The sequence below is a fragment of the Elaeis guineensis genome, chromosome 11 (genome assembly GCF_000442705.2).
Source record: "Elaeis guineensis isolate ETL-2024a chromosome 11, EG11, whole genome shotgun sequence".
NCBI lineage: Eukaryota > Viridiplantae > Streptophyta > Magnoliopsida > Arecales > Arecaceae > Elaeis > Elaeis guineensis.
This window is the reverse complement of record NC_026003.2, coordinates 7097642-7115737: the sequence shown is the minus strand read 5'-3', so window position 1 is coordinate 7115737 and position 18096 is coordinate 7097642. Positions and strand designations below refer to the sequence as shown.

Here is an 18096-nt window from a genome sequence, read left to right as displayed (position 1 = left end):
TTAGTTTCTCTCTCCGAGATGCAACTATCCTCTCAAATTCATCAGCTCAAGCCTAACTAACTTATTGCCTGAAAATGACAAAACTAATAATATGAATCATGTTATATTATATGCACTCTACGATCATTGACTAAAAGCTAATAACCATATCTTTTGAGAAATTATTCTTTACACTATGTGCACCATGTCACAATGCATGCTGCCAATCACAACCTCTTAATCAAGCATGCTTCTCAATGCATTGCTATAGAAATGAGTGGTTATGATTGGTGGAGGCTTGGCCACATAATGCATATAGTATAGGATATAATTTCTTTCAATTTTTTCTACCCTCACCTTCCACCACTATATAAAAAGCTCACCACCCCACCCACCCACACCAAAATCACACCTAAATGGCTGCTTAACTGATCGATACCAATACATTTAATCATCGACTGCTCATAAGGTGGCCAATACCATTGTGGCTTCCGTCAATGCCACAACCTTTCTCCGACCTCATCGTCAGAATTCACAATATTATGCATTCATCGAAGCCAAGGCTTGGAAACATTGTGATAAGGGTTCAATTCAATTCATGAACAGAGAGAAGCAGTTTCTAGCTAGAGGTTGTTCATCTATAGTAAACCTTGCTAACAAGGTAATAGAGCTTCAAAGTTGGTATTTTGGCCATGAATTTGATGGTAAATCGGAGGTTGGGAATGGATTGATGGGCATTGAATCATATTTTTCAATTTCAGTTGTGGTGCTAGTTATCTCCCGTGTGGTTTTGAAATAGATAACTAGGATATGATTACTCTAAAATCCTTTCACATGAGCTCTTGGATATGTATGGATGAAATCATGTGATCTACTTAATATCTATACATCATTGAGTACCTTCTAAAACTCTCCAAATATTAGTAGACTTTGATTAAGCTCAACTTTTGTAATTTAATTATAAACATGATAGTAACAGATCTATAATCTTGGAACCTTTGCCCTCATTTTTATAAACTTCACTTTAGCCACATGTTAACTATAATAGATCGAGATAATGCTGAACCTTGAGTTTTTTTTAGCCATAATCCTTGAGTTTAATTATATTTGTCATGTTTATCATGAGAGATACGGCTCGTATTTGTTGCCCACCAAAAGTATACCATTAACTTAGCTAACTAATGGTTAGGTGATATGTAACACACAAAATCAATAGTCAAATAGACCTCTGAGCAATTAATATGGGCTATTACAGCTTGGTACAATCTCGACGTATAAGATAAAGAAAAGTATAACCATCCAAAGCAGTAAATAAAGAAAGAACATAATGGCTCATCCAAAGATCGTGTCACTAGAATTACGACAAACCCTCACTCTCCTCTTTATATAAACCAAGTCATGAGGATCTTAAGTATGGAAGTTTTCATCTCGCTCTTACCTCATTACTCTGGATCTTTTTACTATTTCTTCCTAAAATTCTATCTAACTTAAGCATCAAAGAGTTTCTCACTAGATATATTTCATTAATCTCCAATCTCTTCTCTTTCATTGCAAGTTGGCTCTTATGCCGTGCAGCCCAACTCTGATCAAGCTGCGCACGATGATCTTTAAATACCATATTACCAACTCCTTTAGGTTAGATTTTGAATGGCAATAGTAAGATTTAACTTTGATAGAGGTTTAACTCTATCCATCCATAATTAGCACATAGATCAATGAGAGATTACTATAGAACAATTACAAAATAACATGGATTTTTGTAGGATGAAAAGGAATGAAAACCAAACAGCCAAATAAAAACTATCGATGACTATCAATCTATGGTTGAACAAATTATTCTTTAGAATAATTATCTAAAAAAAATTAAAAAAAATAAATAATTAGATATCTTTCAGCCAACTAACTTTAGCTCAATAGGCTGACATCCCTCTCCACTTGCAAAAGATATAGAATTTTAAATATATAGGATAGTGGCAGTATATCTAAGTGAGATGTTTATATTATGCTCTTGGCTACTTTGAGCATATGGACTTCCACAAAGGAGATATTATGGAGGTTTATTATCATTTTATTTATGGCCATTAGGAAAAAATAGAATATAAATAGTACTTATACCTATTGGAATTGTTGTTCTAAGTTATATTTGGCTATATATATATATATCATTTTAAAAACACAATGCTGAAAGCACCTTTATCCATAAAAAATTAAAAAAGTGTAAAGAGAACTTTATATTAAGAAAATCTTATGATAGCTTTTCCTTAAAGTAATTGTACTTAGTACAGGCAGGTTTGATAGCATAACTTGACTTATATTTATTTTTAAAAAATATTTGATAAAAAAATAATATTGAAAAAAATTCAAATCTATATATTTATTTATGTTCGAGAAACTACAACAAAAATAATCAATAGCGACAAAATTTTAGTAAGACTTAGAAAAAAAATATTTCTATAAATACTCTCTAGCAATGATTTTAAAAAATATCATAAAAAATATACAATACTATAGCACTTTATCAAGAGTATTACTAAAAGTTATTATAGCAATGGTATCTTATAACTACTATAAAAAATTATATTATATTATAATAATTTTAAAAATTATCATAAAACATCTATAATATTTTGATGGTTATATATAGATGTTACTAAAATATATAATGTTATAATAGTATCATGTAAGAATAATATTTTATAGTTAAATAAAATCTAATTGATAATATTTATTATTCTATAATTTTTTTGATAAAAGAAAGTAATACTGAGAAAGAAATTTAAATCTATGTATTTATCTATATTGGAAAAACTAAATAAAAATAACCTATAGCGATAGAATTTTAATAACACTCAGAAAAAAGTATTACTATAAATACTTTCTAACAATAATTTTGAAAAATATCATGAAAGATATATATAATATTATAGCACTTTATCAAGAGTGCTACTAAAAGTTATTATATAGCAATAGTATCTTATAATTGCTACAAAAAATTATATTATATTATAATAATTTTAAAAATTATCATAAAAATCTATATATTTTAATGGTTATATATACATATTACTAAAATTTATAATATTATGATGATACCATGTAAGAATAATATTTTATGGTTAAACATTATATAACTAATATTTTTTATTATTAATTATTTATAGACTATTTTTATGATAAATTAGTATTATTGTAAATTAATTTAGATTTTTTGTGTTGATAATATTTGATCACTAAAAATATATTTAAATTTTCTAAAAAAATATATTAATGGTATTTAATAAATTTTAAAATTAATATATTTTCAACTATATGAGTCAAGATAGTTTAATAATTAAATAAAAATAGTTCTTGATATGAATGCACAATATCACAACCATCTAATGATCTATGATGTAATTATTAAAAAACCTATATGAAAATAAATTTAATCAAGAATTTGTATCTGATCCAATCTAATTTATATTAAAAATATATGAAAAATTTGAAGAATTACTTATATAAAATATATTATATAAAATTTTAAAATATCATATATTAAATACTATTATTTTTTACTTATAATATAAATAAGAAGAAGTTTAATAATTAAATAAAAATAGTTTTTGATATGAATGCACAATATCACAACCAACTAATAATCTATGATGTAATTATTAAATAATTTGTATAAAAATAAATTTTATCAAGAATTTGGATTTGATCCAGTCTAATTTATGTTAAAAATATATGAAAAATTAAAGGAGTACTTATATAAAATATATTATATAAAATTTTAAAATATTATATATTAAATATTATTATCTTTTACTTATAATACAAATAAGAAGAATTATGAATTATCTACAGTTTAAGAACTTTAGAAAAAATATTTATGATTATAAAAATATGTTAAAATTATTTATATTTTAAATAATATTTTAAATAATAAGATTTTTAAAATATTATAAAAAATAAAATGAAGTATAATATGAATATATATATTATAATATGAATAAGTTTTGAATAAGTAGAATAAACCATAATCCCGTATCAAAAGTTAATGTTATTATGATGGCTAAGTATTAGATAACTATCCAATAGGTCCTAGATTTAATTTTCTATATAGATGATTAATTAAAATTGTAAGTTTGATCAAATATAGGAATATCATATACGAACATGACTTCAACAGAATAAGAGGATAATATTTGATGGAATAAGAAGATAATATTTGATGGATAGATACAAATCATCATTACAGGACGGCAATATCTTTTAGCGACATTATCTGTTGCCACAATTTACCAATCATTGGTATAGATTTTGCCAATAATTTTCTATATCTTTTACCATGGGTTTGATCGCTACTATATTTTTGTTCGGGCTATCAATTGGCTAGGTCAACCCAAGTGGCCTAAAGACCTAACCCAAAAGAGAGCTAGCACAAGCTTGAGTTTTAGGTCTTGAAACCTAACTAGGCCTAATACATATGGAATTTGGATAATTTTGTACTAAATCTATCAAATTTTGATGACAAACTGAATAGCTCCTAACCCAAGAAAATATGCAAATCTAGATTGGGTTTTAAATTTTTATTCACGGGCAGCCAATAATTTAGCTTGAGGTTTTAACACCAAGTTAAAAGTAAGCCAAGGCCCAAAATAGCCCAAAATTGACACCTATATGACTTCATGGTCCATGGCTATTGTCATGGACTCACAGCCTAATAGCTTAAGCTGTTAAAAAGAGAGTTGGCCAAGATTAATAAACCCATATTGACTATGACAATCTCTTTCACCAAACGCCATGACACTTTCATCATGGTTAGCTCCTACTCGAGAGAGGGGAGTACTCGACCCATGACCTAGGTCTTATTTAATCCTAATCCTCCACAAATCTTAGTAACTCTCAATAAGAAGTTCGTGTGACTAATAAATTAAAATCATGACTCACAATGAACATAATTCTGATACTACTTGTCATAGACTCGCATCTCAGAAATTTAAAAGCTTTTGAATTGCAAATCCATGACACCACCCTCCGCTAACACTCTACTCCCCCTCCTTTTTTTGAATAGAAAATGGGGGTCTAAAAACCATCCGGATAAGAAGATTACAACTACTCAATGAAAGAAGGACGGAAAGGGGAACAAGTCCACAGCATATAGAATTTGCAAATATGAAAACAGAAAACTCTATATAAATTCCTCCAAACAAAAAATTTTAGTATGCTTCTTTTCTTTTGCAAAAGATTAGCCAAAAAAAAAGAAAGATCAACCATATTCCTAATAACTACCTCAAAAGGGCTTTTCTTTTGAAAACTTCTAATTTTTCTCTCTCTTCATATCCACCAAGCCATTCAGACTTAAAAATTGCCCTCACTGATCCAAAATGCTCTACCTGACTGAAAGACTCATTGAAAACATCATAATAATGAATAATAAATGCTCTTAATTGAAGTTTAGGCACCAAAATACAATTAAGATATGTATAGCTAGTGGATCAATTTTAAAGAAGATTTTTGATAAATCAAATATAATATAATCTCTTGAGAATTCGTGCCAAGATCAGTGTTCCAGCTTGGGCTTTGGGATAGCCCAAAGCCAGGCTAAGAATTGATTTGATCCTATTCTAAAATTTATTCAAATCCTATTTTTTAGACCCATGTCTAACCTGAAAAGTCTCATAATTGGTCCAACCGACCCGAGCTCAGTTTGAGCCCATTCCAACCCTGACCACAAGTTCCTCAATCAACGTAATACAGTAAGCCTTGACTCCAAATCACTTGCAAGACTTTAACTTACAAGGCTTTCTTTTTTCGTTTTCTTTTTTTTTCTTGGATAGAACATGGGCTTTCTTTGATGACCACCATTGGAATGCAATACGGTTGGCTTGCCACCCTCTTTAGTCAAGGAGATAACTCTCTCTCCTCGTAAGGTCTTCCTGACATTATCTTATCTGGGCTTCTGTTCAGCTTTCTGAGGCCCCAGCCACAGTACGTACCAATTAATTTGTTTCAACAAGCTCTTCTTAAATGCCATCACTTATTAGAAGCAATGGCAATTTAATTCACTTGGCCCACCCACAATTCTATTTAACTTCATCTATTAAACGGTGGAGGAGCTATCTTTTTGTTAGCCATGAGCAGACGGCCATGCCTAAGCTCTAAAGCCAGCCAAGGTGGCCATGCCCCCCTCTCTCCTCAGCAATGAAAGCTCTTGTACCCCATTTATTTCTACTTGGTTGTCTCTCTTTAGCAGCTAACCATGGCTCCTGCTCCCAGAATCGCGTCTCCTGTAAGGCATTTAGTAAAGAATAACCTAAATAATACATCCAGCCTCGGCCCCAATCTCCATGCATGTGAACGTACCAGGGACTTCACATGTCCTTGGCAGACCAAAAACAAAGGAAAACAAAAATGAAAAAAAAAAAAAAAAGAAAAAAAAAAAAACGAGAGAGAGAGAAGAAATTTTCATTCTGCTTAATTAAGATACAGTAATATGCATGGGCATGCCAAACAACCATGCTATTACAAGAAATATATGCAAGAAAGAAAGATAAGCCCCCAAGACCACTAGGAAAGTTCTTTGATGCTATCAACCTAGTCATATAATTAACCTACACCAGAACAGACCTGTTGAAGATCCAACTGAAAGGAACCATCTGGGATTGCTTGACCCTCCTCTCTTGAGCTCTCTCGTCCATCCTCCTAATCTTCTGAGGAAGGCCACACACGTAATCCTGCGCCCTTCTCCCCTCTCCCGAGAAGCCTGTGATTTCTTCCACATTCCATCTCTTCACAAAGAATTCCACTATGTCTCCATAATCCTTGGCAGTGTAAACACCAATCCTCTGGGCTACAGAGGAATAGTGGTTGAATAGGTTGTCGTCTCGGCCATCAAACATCAGAAGAGCAGGCATGGTGATTCTCTTTTTCATCATATCAGCGAGGGCCATCATGGTCGTGTCTGGATCGATCTCGAATAATTTTTCGACGACCTTGGAGTATGCTGCCTCGTGACGCTTCTCGTCTGCGGCGATGAGGCCGCATATTTTTGCCAGCAGTGGGTCACCATGGTCTTTCGCATGCCTTGCTGTGTTCCCATGAGAGATGAAGGTTGCCCTTTCTTGGAAGGAAGTGTAAATAAAACCCCGATATGGGTTGTTCTCTGCACCGATAATCTAAGCAAATATGAAAAGAGAGTAACAAGTGAGAAACATATCTACTTGCTTCTTTTTTTTTTTTTTTTTTTTTTTTTGGAGGAACATTTTTACTAGTACATACATTATTGAAAAACAAATTAACTTATATATCACCATGTCAAACCCATTAGAAACCCAACCCTCGATATATTTGCAATGTAATAAGAGTGGACCATGCCATGATAAATTCAACTGTCCTCCACAAGAAGTTGAACAAAGCAGATTATGCTCTTTGGTTGCATGTTTCATCCCGTTAATACGCACTACCAGTTGGCATGCCAAATAAATGTATCTGATTTTTCTATTGCAACTACTTCTTATCTATCTATCTATTTATCTATCCAATTCTTTAGGCAGAAGTTTCACCCATCGTTGTTGTAGTCCAACTTTAGGTTGAAGCGAGACTGAAACTTACCATCCCGGAGCCAATGAGGTACTGTATGGTCTTCTCGATCTGCCTCATATCCAACCTCCCACTCAAGTAGAGATACTTGTTAAGGATATCTCCATGCCGGTTCTCCTCGGCCGACCACATCCTCGTCCACCTGGCCCACGAACTCCGACTGGCACCCGTCTGGTCTCGAACGCCGTCGAATGTGTTGAAGACGCTTTGATACGTCGGCAGGGCCTCTTCAGTGATCATGTTGCCGACCAAGCATACGTAGTAGTCATCCGGGATCCCCGCCGTCTGGTCCCTTATCTCCTTTACACTGTCGAAGAAGCCTTCAGCCGAGGGATCCGGTAAAAAGTCCTGCGGTTGCCACGAGCTCTCGACGGGCTTCAGGAGTGTCAGGATGTTGTCCTCCGCCCATTTCTCTAATGACTTGAAGATCTCCAGCTTTTCTGGATGCATGGAGTGAGTCATGACCTCCTTGATCTCTATCTCAAGGGGACTTCGCTGCTTCCTCATGTCATTCTTTACCTCCCTATCATGACAAATATATTAGAGTAGTAACTACTGAGCCCATGCCTAATATGATGAACAGAAATAAAGGGAAGAATAGAGAAGAAAAAAAAAAAAAAGCCATCAATGGATCCCTTATGGATCCAAGTTGAAATCTAACATCAACACAAATGAAAATAACGAACGGCAATAACAGCCAAAAAAGAAAAAAAAACACACGAACAGGATAACAACAACAATGATAATGATCACGGATTTTTATTTTTAGGGCCGGGAGGGGTTGTTGGAAGGATCCAGGAATTATTATTAATCCATATCAATAAATAAGAACCACACGTATGAAAAAATAGATAATGATCACTCAAAAGTCTAAACAGATCATCAAGTCAGCTCTAAACAATGACAAATCTGACCACAAAGATAATGACCAAACTAGTAGCAACTTGTATATGTGACATGTACTGGTCAATTATTTGGTGCATCATCACAATCATAACCATCTGATCTCGTCTTAATTATTCAAGACAAGCAAACGATAATTACCACTAAGTTTGATTAATTGTTGTAAGCCTTCGCCAATCATTAATAAGACCATACTTCCACTCTTATTCATTGCAAGATTTTTCTTTATATAATCAACAAAATCATGGAGATCGAAAAGGAATCGTAACAGAAACAAATGGTTTGAAAAAAAAAAAAAAAGGGATCCTCTTTCAGATAGAAAAGTAATGAAAAATTAAGGGAGCTAACCTAGGCTTTGGAGGTGGGGAGAGGGTCATGAGGATCTTTAAAGATTTTGTTTTGCGAGCGCCAAAAACCAGAGAGGAGGAGAAACAAGAAAGGTTATGGGGTGGGAAAGAGAGACTCAGTGGCATCTTCTTTGAGCAGGAGAAGTGTGGACTAGGATATCACATAGTAGTATGGTGCCTTATTTATAAAGGCACTGGTAGGGTTGTTGGCACAGCCACGTTGACAAAAGGGATTTGGAAATAGTTTGAACAAAAGAAAAAAAGGAAAAGAAAAGAAAAATCAAAGTAGAAGCATGCATGTGTCCATAGGCAGTCACGTGATTTCCAGTGCTGCCCAACTCCTCTTTTTCCTTTTTTTTTTTTTTTTTCTTTTTTTGTGCAACAGGGAAAGGAATCCTCTACTAATTACAGAATAAAGTATATAGAAAATACGAGGAGAAACAAGACAATACAGGCCTAAGGGTTACAAGGATTTAGATAAGTTATCTTTAATTTCAATAATGACTCAATCTTCTTCGATACAGCAAGATGTTTAGTCTTCCTCTTTCTAGAATGTAACTTTTTTGCACCATAGAGTTTTGTACCATCACCATCCATTGCAAAGATAGATGGCTCTCATTTATCCGGAGAACATTTTTAGACATTGTGCATCGATCATAAGTTTTTGGACATAGTTCTGGGATAAATAAGAGTCACCTGTCTCATAGATGGATGACATGATATCTATCCACAATAGTACTGCATTCTATAGAGAAAAAATTACATTGCAAATCCCGTTTGACAAAAATTAGTCCACAATTGAAAAATAGATGGAGATCTTGAAAGCATGGAATTGATTGATGACTTCTTTTGTTAGAATATTGTAGAGTTTGTTTATAACCTCACCTACTAACAGAGAGTTAGTAATAGTTGGTCCCAAGCTTTATGCAAGGACAATGTATTTTCTTGAGAAGTCAGAAAAGTTAAATGGGTTTGCCTTATACTTTCGTCATCATGTAATATGTTTGGGAACAATTACTTCTCTTAGCAGATAATGCATGTAGAAGATGAGGAGAGGACTTCACTTTGTTCATATATAAAATAAACTTACCAAAAAGATTCAACTTTCTCATCGCCATATCCTCTTCTTAGTATCAATACTTCTTCTTACCACCATCTATTATTTTGGTGACCAACATTTAAATGGTTCACCTGTATGCAGGCCAGAGGCGAGGGCATCAACTGAAGTCACCATTGGCTTCACAAGAGACAATATATATTACCAGTGAATTTTTTGCAAGGTACCTGACAGTTAAGTTTCTTCAATAATCGATCTTTTCAGCCCTCCTGAGAGTAATAATATATATAGTTGGCTTCCCAGCATGGTTAAAGACGAAGATACATATTTCCCTCCAACTTCGTCATCCTAACGTTAACCTTCTTTTGTCTTTAGCTTCGTCAGGCGGTCAGGTCTCAGCTGCCACCAGTAAAACTCAACAAACTCTTGAATGCCATCAATTATGAGAACTAAAAGATAATTCACCACTCCCAACCACCGTTGCTTTCCATAACCTGTTCGTCTACAGTAATGATGAAATCCAAGATTTTGACATCTCTTGTACGTTTGATTCCGGGGCTTCTCAGCCATGAGAAGTCTCTTTTAAGTCACGTCCAGGATCCAAAACTGGCAGGGGGGCCATGCCTTCGAACTAAAAGCCCCCATGCTCCCATTTATTTCTTCTTGGTTCCCCGAGGCCTCCAAATTCCAACACTGACAACCTTTTGACTGCCTGAAACTAGAACCAAGAAGGCTCCCAACGTGGAATAAAGTAATGCTAAAGTTAGTATGGAATCCGCTCTACGCAGTGGAATAATAAAAAATACGAATTAAACAGTCTCGGCATCACAATTTTTTCAATCAAAAAAATATATACCATAAAATTTTTACCTTAAATTTATATGAATGTTAATATTTTTTTGATGTTGGTTCTTCACTTGTATTAAAAAAAAAATAAAGCTAATGTCACATTGCCGTATTATAAAATTATTGATAAATTACTATATGATAAATAATATCAATAATAGAAAAAAGCTTTTGTTATAATTAAATTACTTAGTACGTAGTTTCTTTGTTGGTAGATCATTCTCTAGATATAAAATAATAAATTAGTTAAAACCACATCAAATAAATTTTCTGGAACACAATCTTACTAATCCTAGTGAAAATCCAAATGGAAAAAAAGGTGGTAATTTTAGTTTTCTCAAAGCCAATTGACTCATTAAAAAAAAAAATTATATGAACACCACATGAAAAAATGACTGCTCACTTATATGTGATTGCTTGTATAGATTATTTATGCATCTTTCCGACGTAGAAAAATATGGGAGCAAGCCTACAAAAATAGAGCTTCCCTTTTATGTAACCATCTTCATAAAAATCTCATGCAAGTTCACGCATACATAAAATATGTGTGTATCCTTGCAGAAAACTATCTTTCTTTCTCGATGCATTAATCCCCATGATTTTTCTATGGTCCATCTAAATTAGATTATTGTTGATTAATATGTGTCACAGATCGTTTAGCCAATAACCACTCTTTTAACCTTAAAATCCTAACTCTCCCTTCACCTCTCGCCATCTTCCCATCCTCAAAACCTTAGTCTGCTGCTCATCCCGGGATCTCTATTTTTCTCGCTTCTTTTTCTTTTCTTTTCCACCTTTTTTAACCCTAAAATCCTAGCTCTTCACACACCTCCTACCCTCTCTCCACCCCTCCACTCCCGATCGAATGCTCTTTCAATGATCTTCCTTACCTCTAGTTTTTTTCTTCTCTTTCCAACCTCTAGTCACTAACCTCATTCCATACTCTTAACTCTCCACTCACCTTCTATATCTGCTCCCCATCCCTCCAGGACCTCTACCACCAATTGACTATTCTCCCACTATCTTCCTTCCCCCTTCTCTTTCTCACCTCCGATCGCTCACCTCACTCAATTCGCTCCCCACTTTTCATCTCCTTTACCACCTCATCTCTAGTCTTCCATTCTTCATGTTTTATTCCACGTCCATGTTTATCCATCACCATCCCCAAATGGCTCCATCATGGATCCCAATCCGTCAAACGGCTTCATTTCTAGGTGATTTCCCTACCATGTCCCTTAAATTTCTCATCTTTTATTTTTCCATAGATTTCTCTCTCTTTTTTCTATTCCAAATGATTTCTCTAATATTTCCTTAAAATTTCTCACCAACTTTTTTTGCTAATTTCTCCTTCTCTTTTTTGTTTCTACCTTTCATAGCCTCCATCTTTTCTTTTCCCCTTTTCAGTCATCTTATCCACCATAATTTTCCCCCAACTCCACCCTTAACCCTAACCCATCTCTAAACTGAACCCTAACTCTAACCCTAATTCCAATCCAAATGCAAACCCAACCCCAACCCTAACCTATTAACAGAACTATTTTGCTTATTAACCAAATACTTACTTGCCGGACCGATAATTTAAAGCCAGTTATATGGATCCACTTATATGCATCCACAACCCGTTAACATGAAACCTCTTAACTCATTAATGCAAAACCCTTTAACCCCATTCCCGTTAACACAAACCCATAATTGTTAACCTCGCGATCCACAATCCCACGATCCGAATCCATTAACCATTAATCTAATGAGTCTAGATCTATTTTCAAAAATTATTCCCCTCCTTCCTTGGCCTCTATTATCTATTTTCTTCTTTCCCACTTATGAACCTGACGAGCCTTTTTTTTTTTTTTTTTTTTGAGCGAAAGGTTACTGTATCCAAAACCATGACCCTCCCAATGTCCCTCTTACATGATGCATTTCATGAGATGCAGAAGGCACCTGAGATCCAAGTCGCAATCCCTGAAGACTAACGAGAAAACCTTGTTTACTCATGTGATGTAAAAAGGGTTTGAAAGGCTGCCCCCTCTTAAGTAGCAACCTTCCAAAAATAAAACACTAATGAGGAGCTATTAAAAAATGCCATTCCAAACGATACTTTCTGCCCAATCAGCCCATCTCTCTCAGGTAGATGATGGGATGATGTGGCCCATGAATAGCACATCTAGAAGCACCATTCCGAATGGTGCTTCTAAGTGGGCCTCCATAAAACCCCACACCGCCTACATCTTCTTCCTCCCACTTGATGCGCTCCCCATCAGCCTCTTCTTCTTTTGATCCGATGTCCATCCCGCCACCCCCCTCCCCCCGAGTTCGATGCCCTTTCTTCCCCCCCCCAACCACGGCCTTTCTTCTTTCCATCTAAAGCCCACACCCCCCCCTCTAGGCTTCTTCCATCTCCATCCTAATCGATGCCCACCCTCCGCTCCTCTTCCCATCCGACACCCGCCCACCCCCTCCGCCCCTCCAGGCTTCTTCCTTCTTCCTCCCCCCCCCCCCCGGCCCTCTTCCCATCCGATCCCCCTCTGGCCCTCTTCCCATCTGACGTCCCCCTGCCCCTCTTTCTTCTCTCTCCCTCCCTCTAGGTTTTTTTTTCTTCTCCTCGCTGCCCCCCCCCCCCTCGAGGTCTTTTTTCATTTCCAGATGACCGACGTAGCTGCCCAACGCCACAATGATGTGCCTCGCTATAGTAATCTTACAACTATCTAATTTATCTATAAATGTGGAATTTGATTGTGTGTACTCCATTAATGTAGGTATTTTAGCAGAAAAATAAATTCACAGAATATCAAATTAATATATTCATTAAATTAATGTATCCATTAATATTGTTTGCTATATTTGTAGATAATTGAATTACTAAAATTAGTTATTGAATAATTGTTTGCTATATTGCTGTGACATTTAGATGATGGAATTTATAAATAAATACATTAAATACTGATGATTTTCTCAACATTAATTTATAATAATTTAGATTTTTTTATCAAAATAATTATTAATACTAAATAGTCTGAATTTGATACTATCACAGAATTTTTTGAAAAAATGACTAGTGCTCGGATTCATTTATTATTATATTATGATGGTATAATAGAATATGACGAAGATGGCATGCAATACAGCCAGCCTGTGAGCTGGATGGTTAAATTGTCTTCATCATTATCATATCAAGAATTATTAGACCATTTATACGGTGGTATTCTATAGATAGAGAAAAATATAAAATCAAATTAAGATAAAAATCTCCTAATATGTCGGGACAATTAATGTAGAGCAAGTATATCTTAGTTCTAATTGATGACGATGAACATGTCCAAGAAATATTGATATTTTCTTTGAAATATCTACAATGCTGATATATTGAATTATATATTGAAAAAAAAAGATGTACCCACTAATGAAAATACTACTCAAATGATGCTACCGATGTTTGAATATTTTAGTGGGCTTTTAACCTGAGAGGATAATACTTTTGGATCTTCCTCGCCTTTCTCAAGTCCTATGATGTGAACCGTTGATGTTGACATCATGTTTGTAGAACAACATTCTAATACTGTTGGCCTAGTTGTCTAATTATTCAAAGTCCTATGATGACTTCTCCTATAGTGGAAGTAAGTATGAGATACAACACTCAAATAGGAGACGATAATTGGATCAGTACTGGAATAAATTCTGATGGCTGAGGTTTTAAGTCAGATGAGAATAAGGCTGAAGAAAAATGGCTTGATGAGGACAGTAATAATGATGAAGATGAAGATGAAGACAAAGATGGTGATGAAGATGATCAGTCTGTAGGAGAACCTAAACCTTATTTGTATGAACTTTCATAATTTTTTAGCAACTTAAATTTACTTGATGGTGGTGGTGTTAGTGCTGATCGAAAATTGAACTCTGACTATCAGTTTTGGGACTCCTGGATGACTGAATTTTCTATAAATCTAATGTTTGAGAGTAAAGATAAGCTAAAAAAATTATTGATCTTTATCACATTCGGAAGTATCGGATATACAATATAGTTCAGTCACATTTGAAGTTATGATCCATACGATGTGCATCATCAGATAATGAACAAGTATGTAAATGGAGACTTCGTGTTGCATTATTGAAAAAGAATAGATATTTTTATATCAAAAGATATGAGAGTTTTTATACTTGTTTGTTTAAGGGGTTCAGTCAAGACCACAAATATATCAATGGAAGGATGATTAGTACACTAGTCTGATATACTATTGAGAAAGATCTAGGTGTTAATGTTGAAGCTATTGTGGCAACCATTAATGAATAATTTTAATATACAGTATCGTATAAGAAAGCATGATATAAAAATAAAAGGTATTGATTGATATTTATAGAGAATGGGAGCTATCTTATGCAAAATTATCCTATTATATGGTTGCACTCTAAAATGCAAACTCCAACACTGTTATTTCATGAGATTTTTTCCAACTAAAAATTTTGATGTGTGTATTTTAAATTATATTTTTTGAACTTTCCAACCATCCATCCAGGATTTTAGGCATTGCCATCCTATGATCAGCATCGATGGCATATACTTATATGAAAAGTTTAAACGTAAGATGCTAATTACAACAGAAATTGATGCAGAGAATGAGACTTTTTCTTTATAATATATAATTGTGGATGCGGAGATGACTACCAATTAAAGTTGGTTTCTTTTAAAGCTCAAAACACATGTCGCATAAGATAAAAATGAAATATATATAATTTCTGACAGATATTTAGATATATTAAATACCATTACAAATAAGTTTATTGGATGAAGTCCGCCACTTATCTATCATAGATGTTGCTTAAGATATGTCTGCAGCAACTTCAACACTCACTTTAACAATTCATAGCTTAAAAGAGCAGTATGGCAAGTAGAGAGCACTCTTCAAGTTTGCAAGCTTGAATTTATCATAGGTAGGATCAATACAGTGAATGTAAAGGCTTGGAGTTGACTGTTTGAGTTGGAAAAAAAGAAGTGGATATTGATACATGATGCTGGCATGCACTATAGTGTCTTAACTACAAACTTGTCAAAATTTTTAACAGTGTCTTACAAGAAGTTAAAAATGTGTCAATTACAGCTTGTGTTCCAATGATATTTTACCATCTTGTGAAGTACTTTAATACAAAATATGCCCAAATCTTAAGATATGTGCAGAAGAATCTAAATAATTTTTTTACTCTTTATGTTGCAATTAAAATTACTAAAGATCAAGTTAAAGCTAACTAGCACAGAGTAACAGTATTCAATCTCCAAAGAGGCATATATAAAGTGTTTACAAAGAGAGCAAGCATAAGGATAAGAGGTGGAGGTAATTCTCATACTGTGATTTTAAGTGAAAGAAAATATTCTTATGAAAAGTGGAGCATCTATAGATATCTTTATTTACATATTTTAGCTGTGTGCCAAAAAATTACTGTGCATTTTAGTGGATTCATGGATGATGCATACATAATTGCAGCATACATGAATGCTTGAAGTGATGAGTTTTATCCATTAATTATATGAGAACTATTAGGAGTGCACACATATGTTCATATGTATTTCTAATCATCATCATTTGAGACCTAAGCAGAAAGGCAGGCCAAAGTCAATAAGGCTTCGAATGAGATGGATGATAGGCAAATAAGAAGTAAAAATTCTTGTGGCATTTGTAAGGAATAGGGTCATGATTATTGTCGCTGTCCTAGGTTACTTCAACACACATCAACGTCAAGCAGTGAAAAAATTAAAGATAGTAGATTGTATAACTCTATATATTTTCAAAGTTGTGTATTGTTCTATAAATTTTTGAGAGTTGAACTGTTGTGTAATCTATGTACAGAGTTATGTATTATTTTATATATTTTCAGAGTTGAACTGTTGTGTAGTATATATTCAAAGATGAATAGTTATTCTATATATGTCCACAGTTGTGTATTGTTCTATTATTCTATGCCACTGATTGTGGAGCTGGTGTTTTTCTTTTGCCTTATTATTTGAGAATTTCCTAACATCTTTGTATGCCTATTCTTTTGAATGTCTTTTACTGGTTGTTTTAGCCATTATGTCTCATTACATTTTGAATCCAGAGCCCCAGGATCCTAGCATTCTGACTTTACAGGTATTGCATGGATCAGAGCATATGTATGAGGGGGAGGTGATTAACTTTCCATTGAAGCAATTTCAATTAACTTGATATTAATGATGTTACTATTTTTCATATTATTTTTGTTTGGTGTTGTTTCAAGAGATGCAGCAGATCAGATGTCGATGGTCAGATCGATCTTTTTGGACATGCACCCCACATTTTTGGATAGAGTCTTACAGCTTTTGTAGTAGTTGGATTTTTACGGTGTCTATCATGTTGGATGGATACAGATGGATGTAGGTTTGATTATTGTGTTAATTGAGAGGTAGCGTACAGATACCCATATATTTCATTTATCTTTTAGGAAGGCTACCATCAGATTACAGGATGTCAGCATTCTCATTGATTTACATGTCGATGGTTTGTCAGTTACTGATCATGATCCTGCATTTACGATATCACAGTGGCAGTCACTTTGGGAGCGATTATTAGGGGTTGCACCTCCAACTAAAGTTTTTGAGGGGAGTAGACTTAGGTTGAGATGGCTGTCAATTATTATGCAGACTTTTGTTATCGAATAATGCTCTCAATGAGATGGTTCAGCCGTTCAGTTAGCGCCAGATTTGCGTATGCTTGGAGGATCTCTTTTACCTGATACATCATCGGCTCTAGTGAAGCTGATGTATTTATCTCTATTGGAGGATCTTCATCAGTTGGCCTGCATAAGTTGGAGGAGTACGATCCTGGCATTTTTGTATCAGACTTTATGTAGACCCACCAGGCCTACATAATCAGACATCGATTCTTACTAAATTTTATTAAGGTACATATTTTCTTCAAGTTTATATATATTTATTTATACCACTATAAAAGTTCAAACTATTAACGATGACTAGTTGCCATCGCTAATAATCCACATACCATCGCTAATAACTTCACCGTCGCTAATTCTGTCGTAACAATCAATCTAAAAAAAAATCTGATTGCTAAATATCTTATTAGTGATGAAAATTATAATTGTCACTAATAAGGCTATTAGCGACGGCTTTAGCGATGAAATTTATCCATCGTTAATTATTTTTTTAAATTTTTAAAAAAATTTAAAAAAATATTAGCGATGGTATTTTACATGACAAATGTCATTGCTAATAATTATTAAAAATCAATAAAGCCATCGCTAATGCCGTCTCTAATTTTTTTAATTTTTAAATTAAATAAAAAAATTTTAAAATATTAGCAATAATATTTTCATCGCTAATGCTGTCGCTTATAAGTATTAGAGATGATATTTTTCATC

The 18096-nt window shown here is 34.0% G+C and overlaps 1 protein-coding gene across 1 annotated transcript; it reads right to left on the bottom strand.

The window, feature by feature from the left end:
• Window positions 1–6415: 6415 nt before the first annotated feature.
• Window positions 6416–8974, bottom strand: LOC105053527 (stearoyl-[acyl-carrier-protein] 9-desaturase 5, chloroplastic). The gene is made up of 3 exons (XM_010934734.4): window positions 8815–8974; window positions 7576–8086; window positions 6416–7139 (listed from the first exon to the last, which is right to left on the bottom strand). The coding sequence occupies exons 1-3, from the start codon at window positions 8937–8939 to the stop codon at window positions 6576–6578; spliced, it is 1200 nt and encodes a 399-aa protein (XP_010933036.2). The 5' UTR covers window positions 8940–8974; the 3' UTR covers window positions 6416–6575.
• Window positions 8975–18096: the final 9122 nt, after the last annotated feature.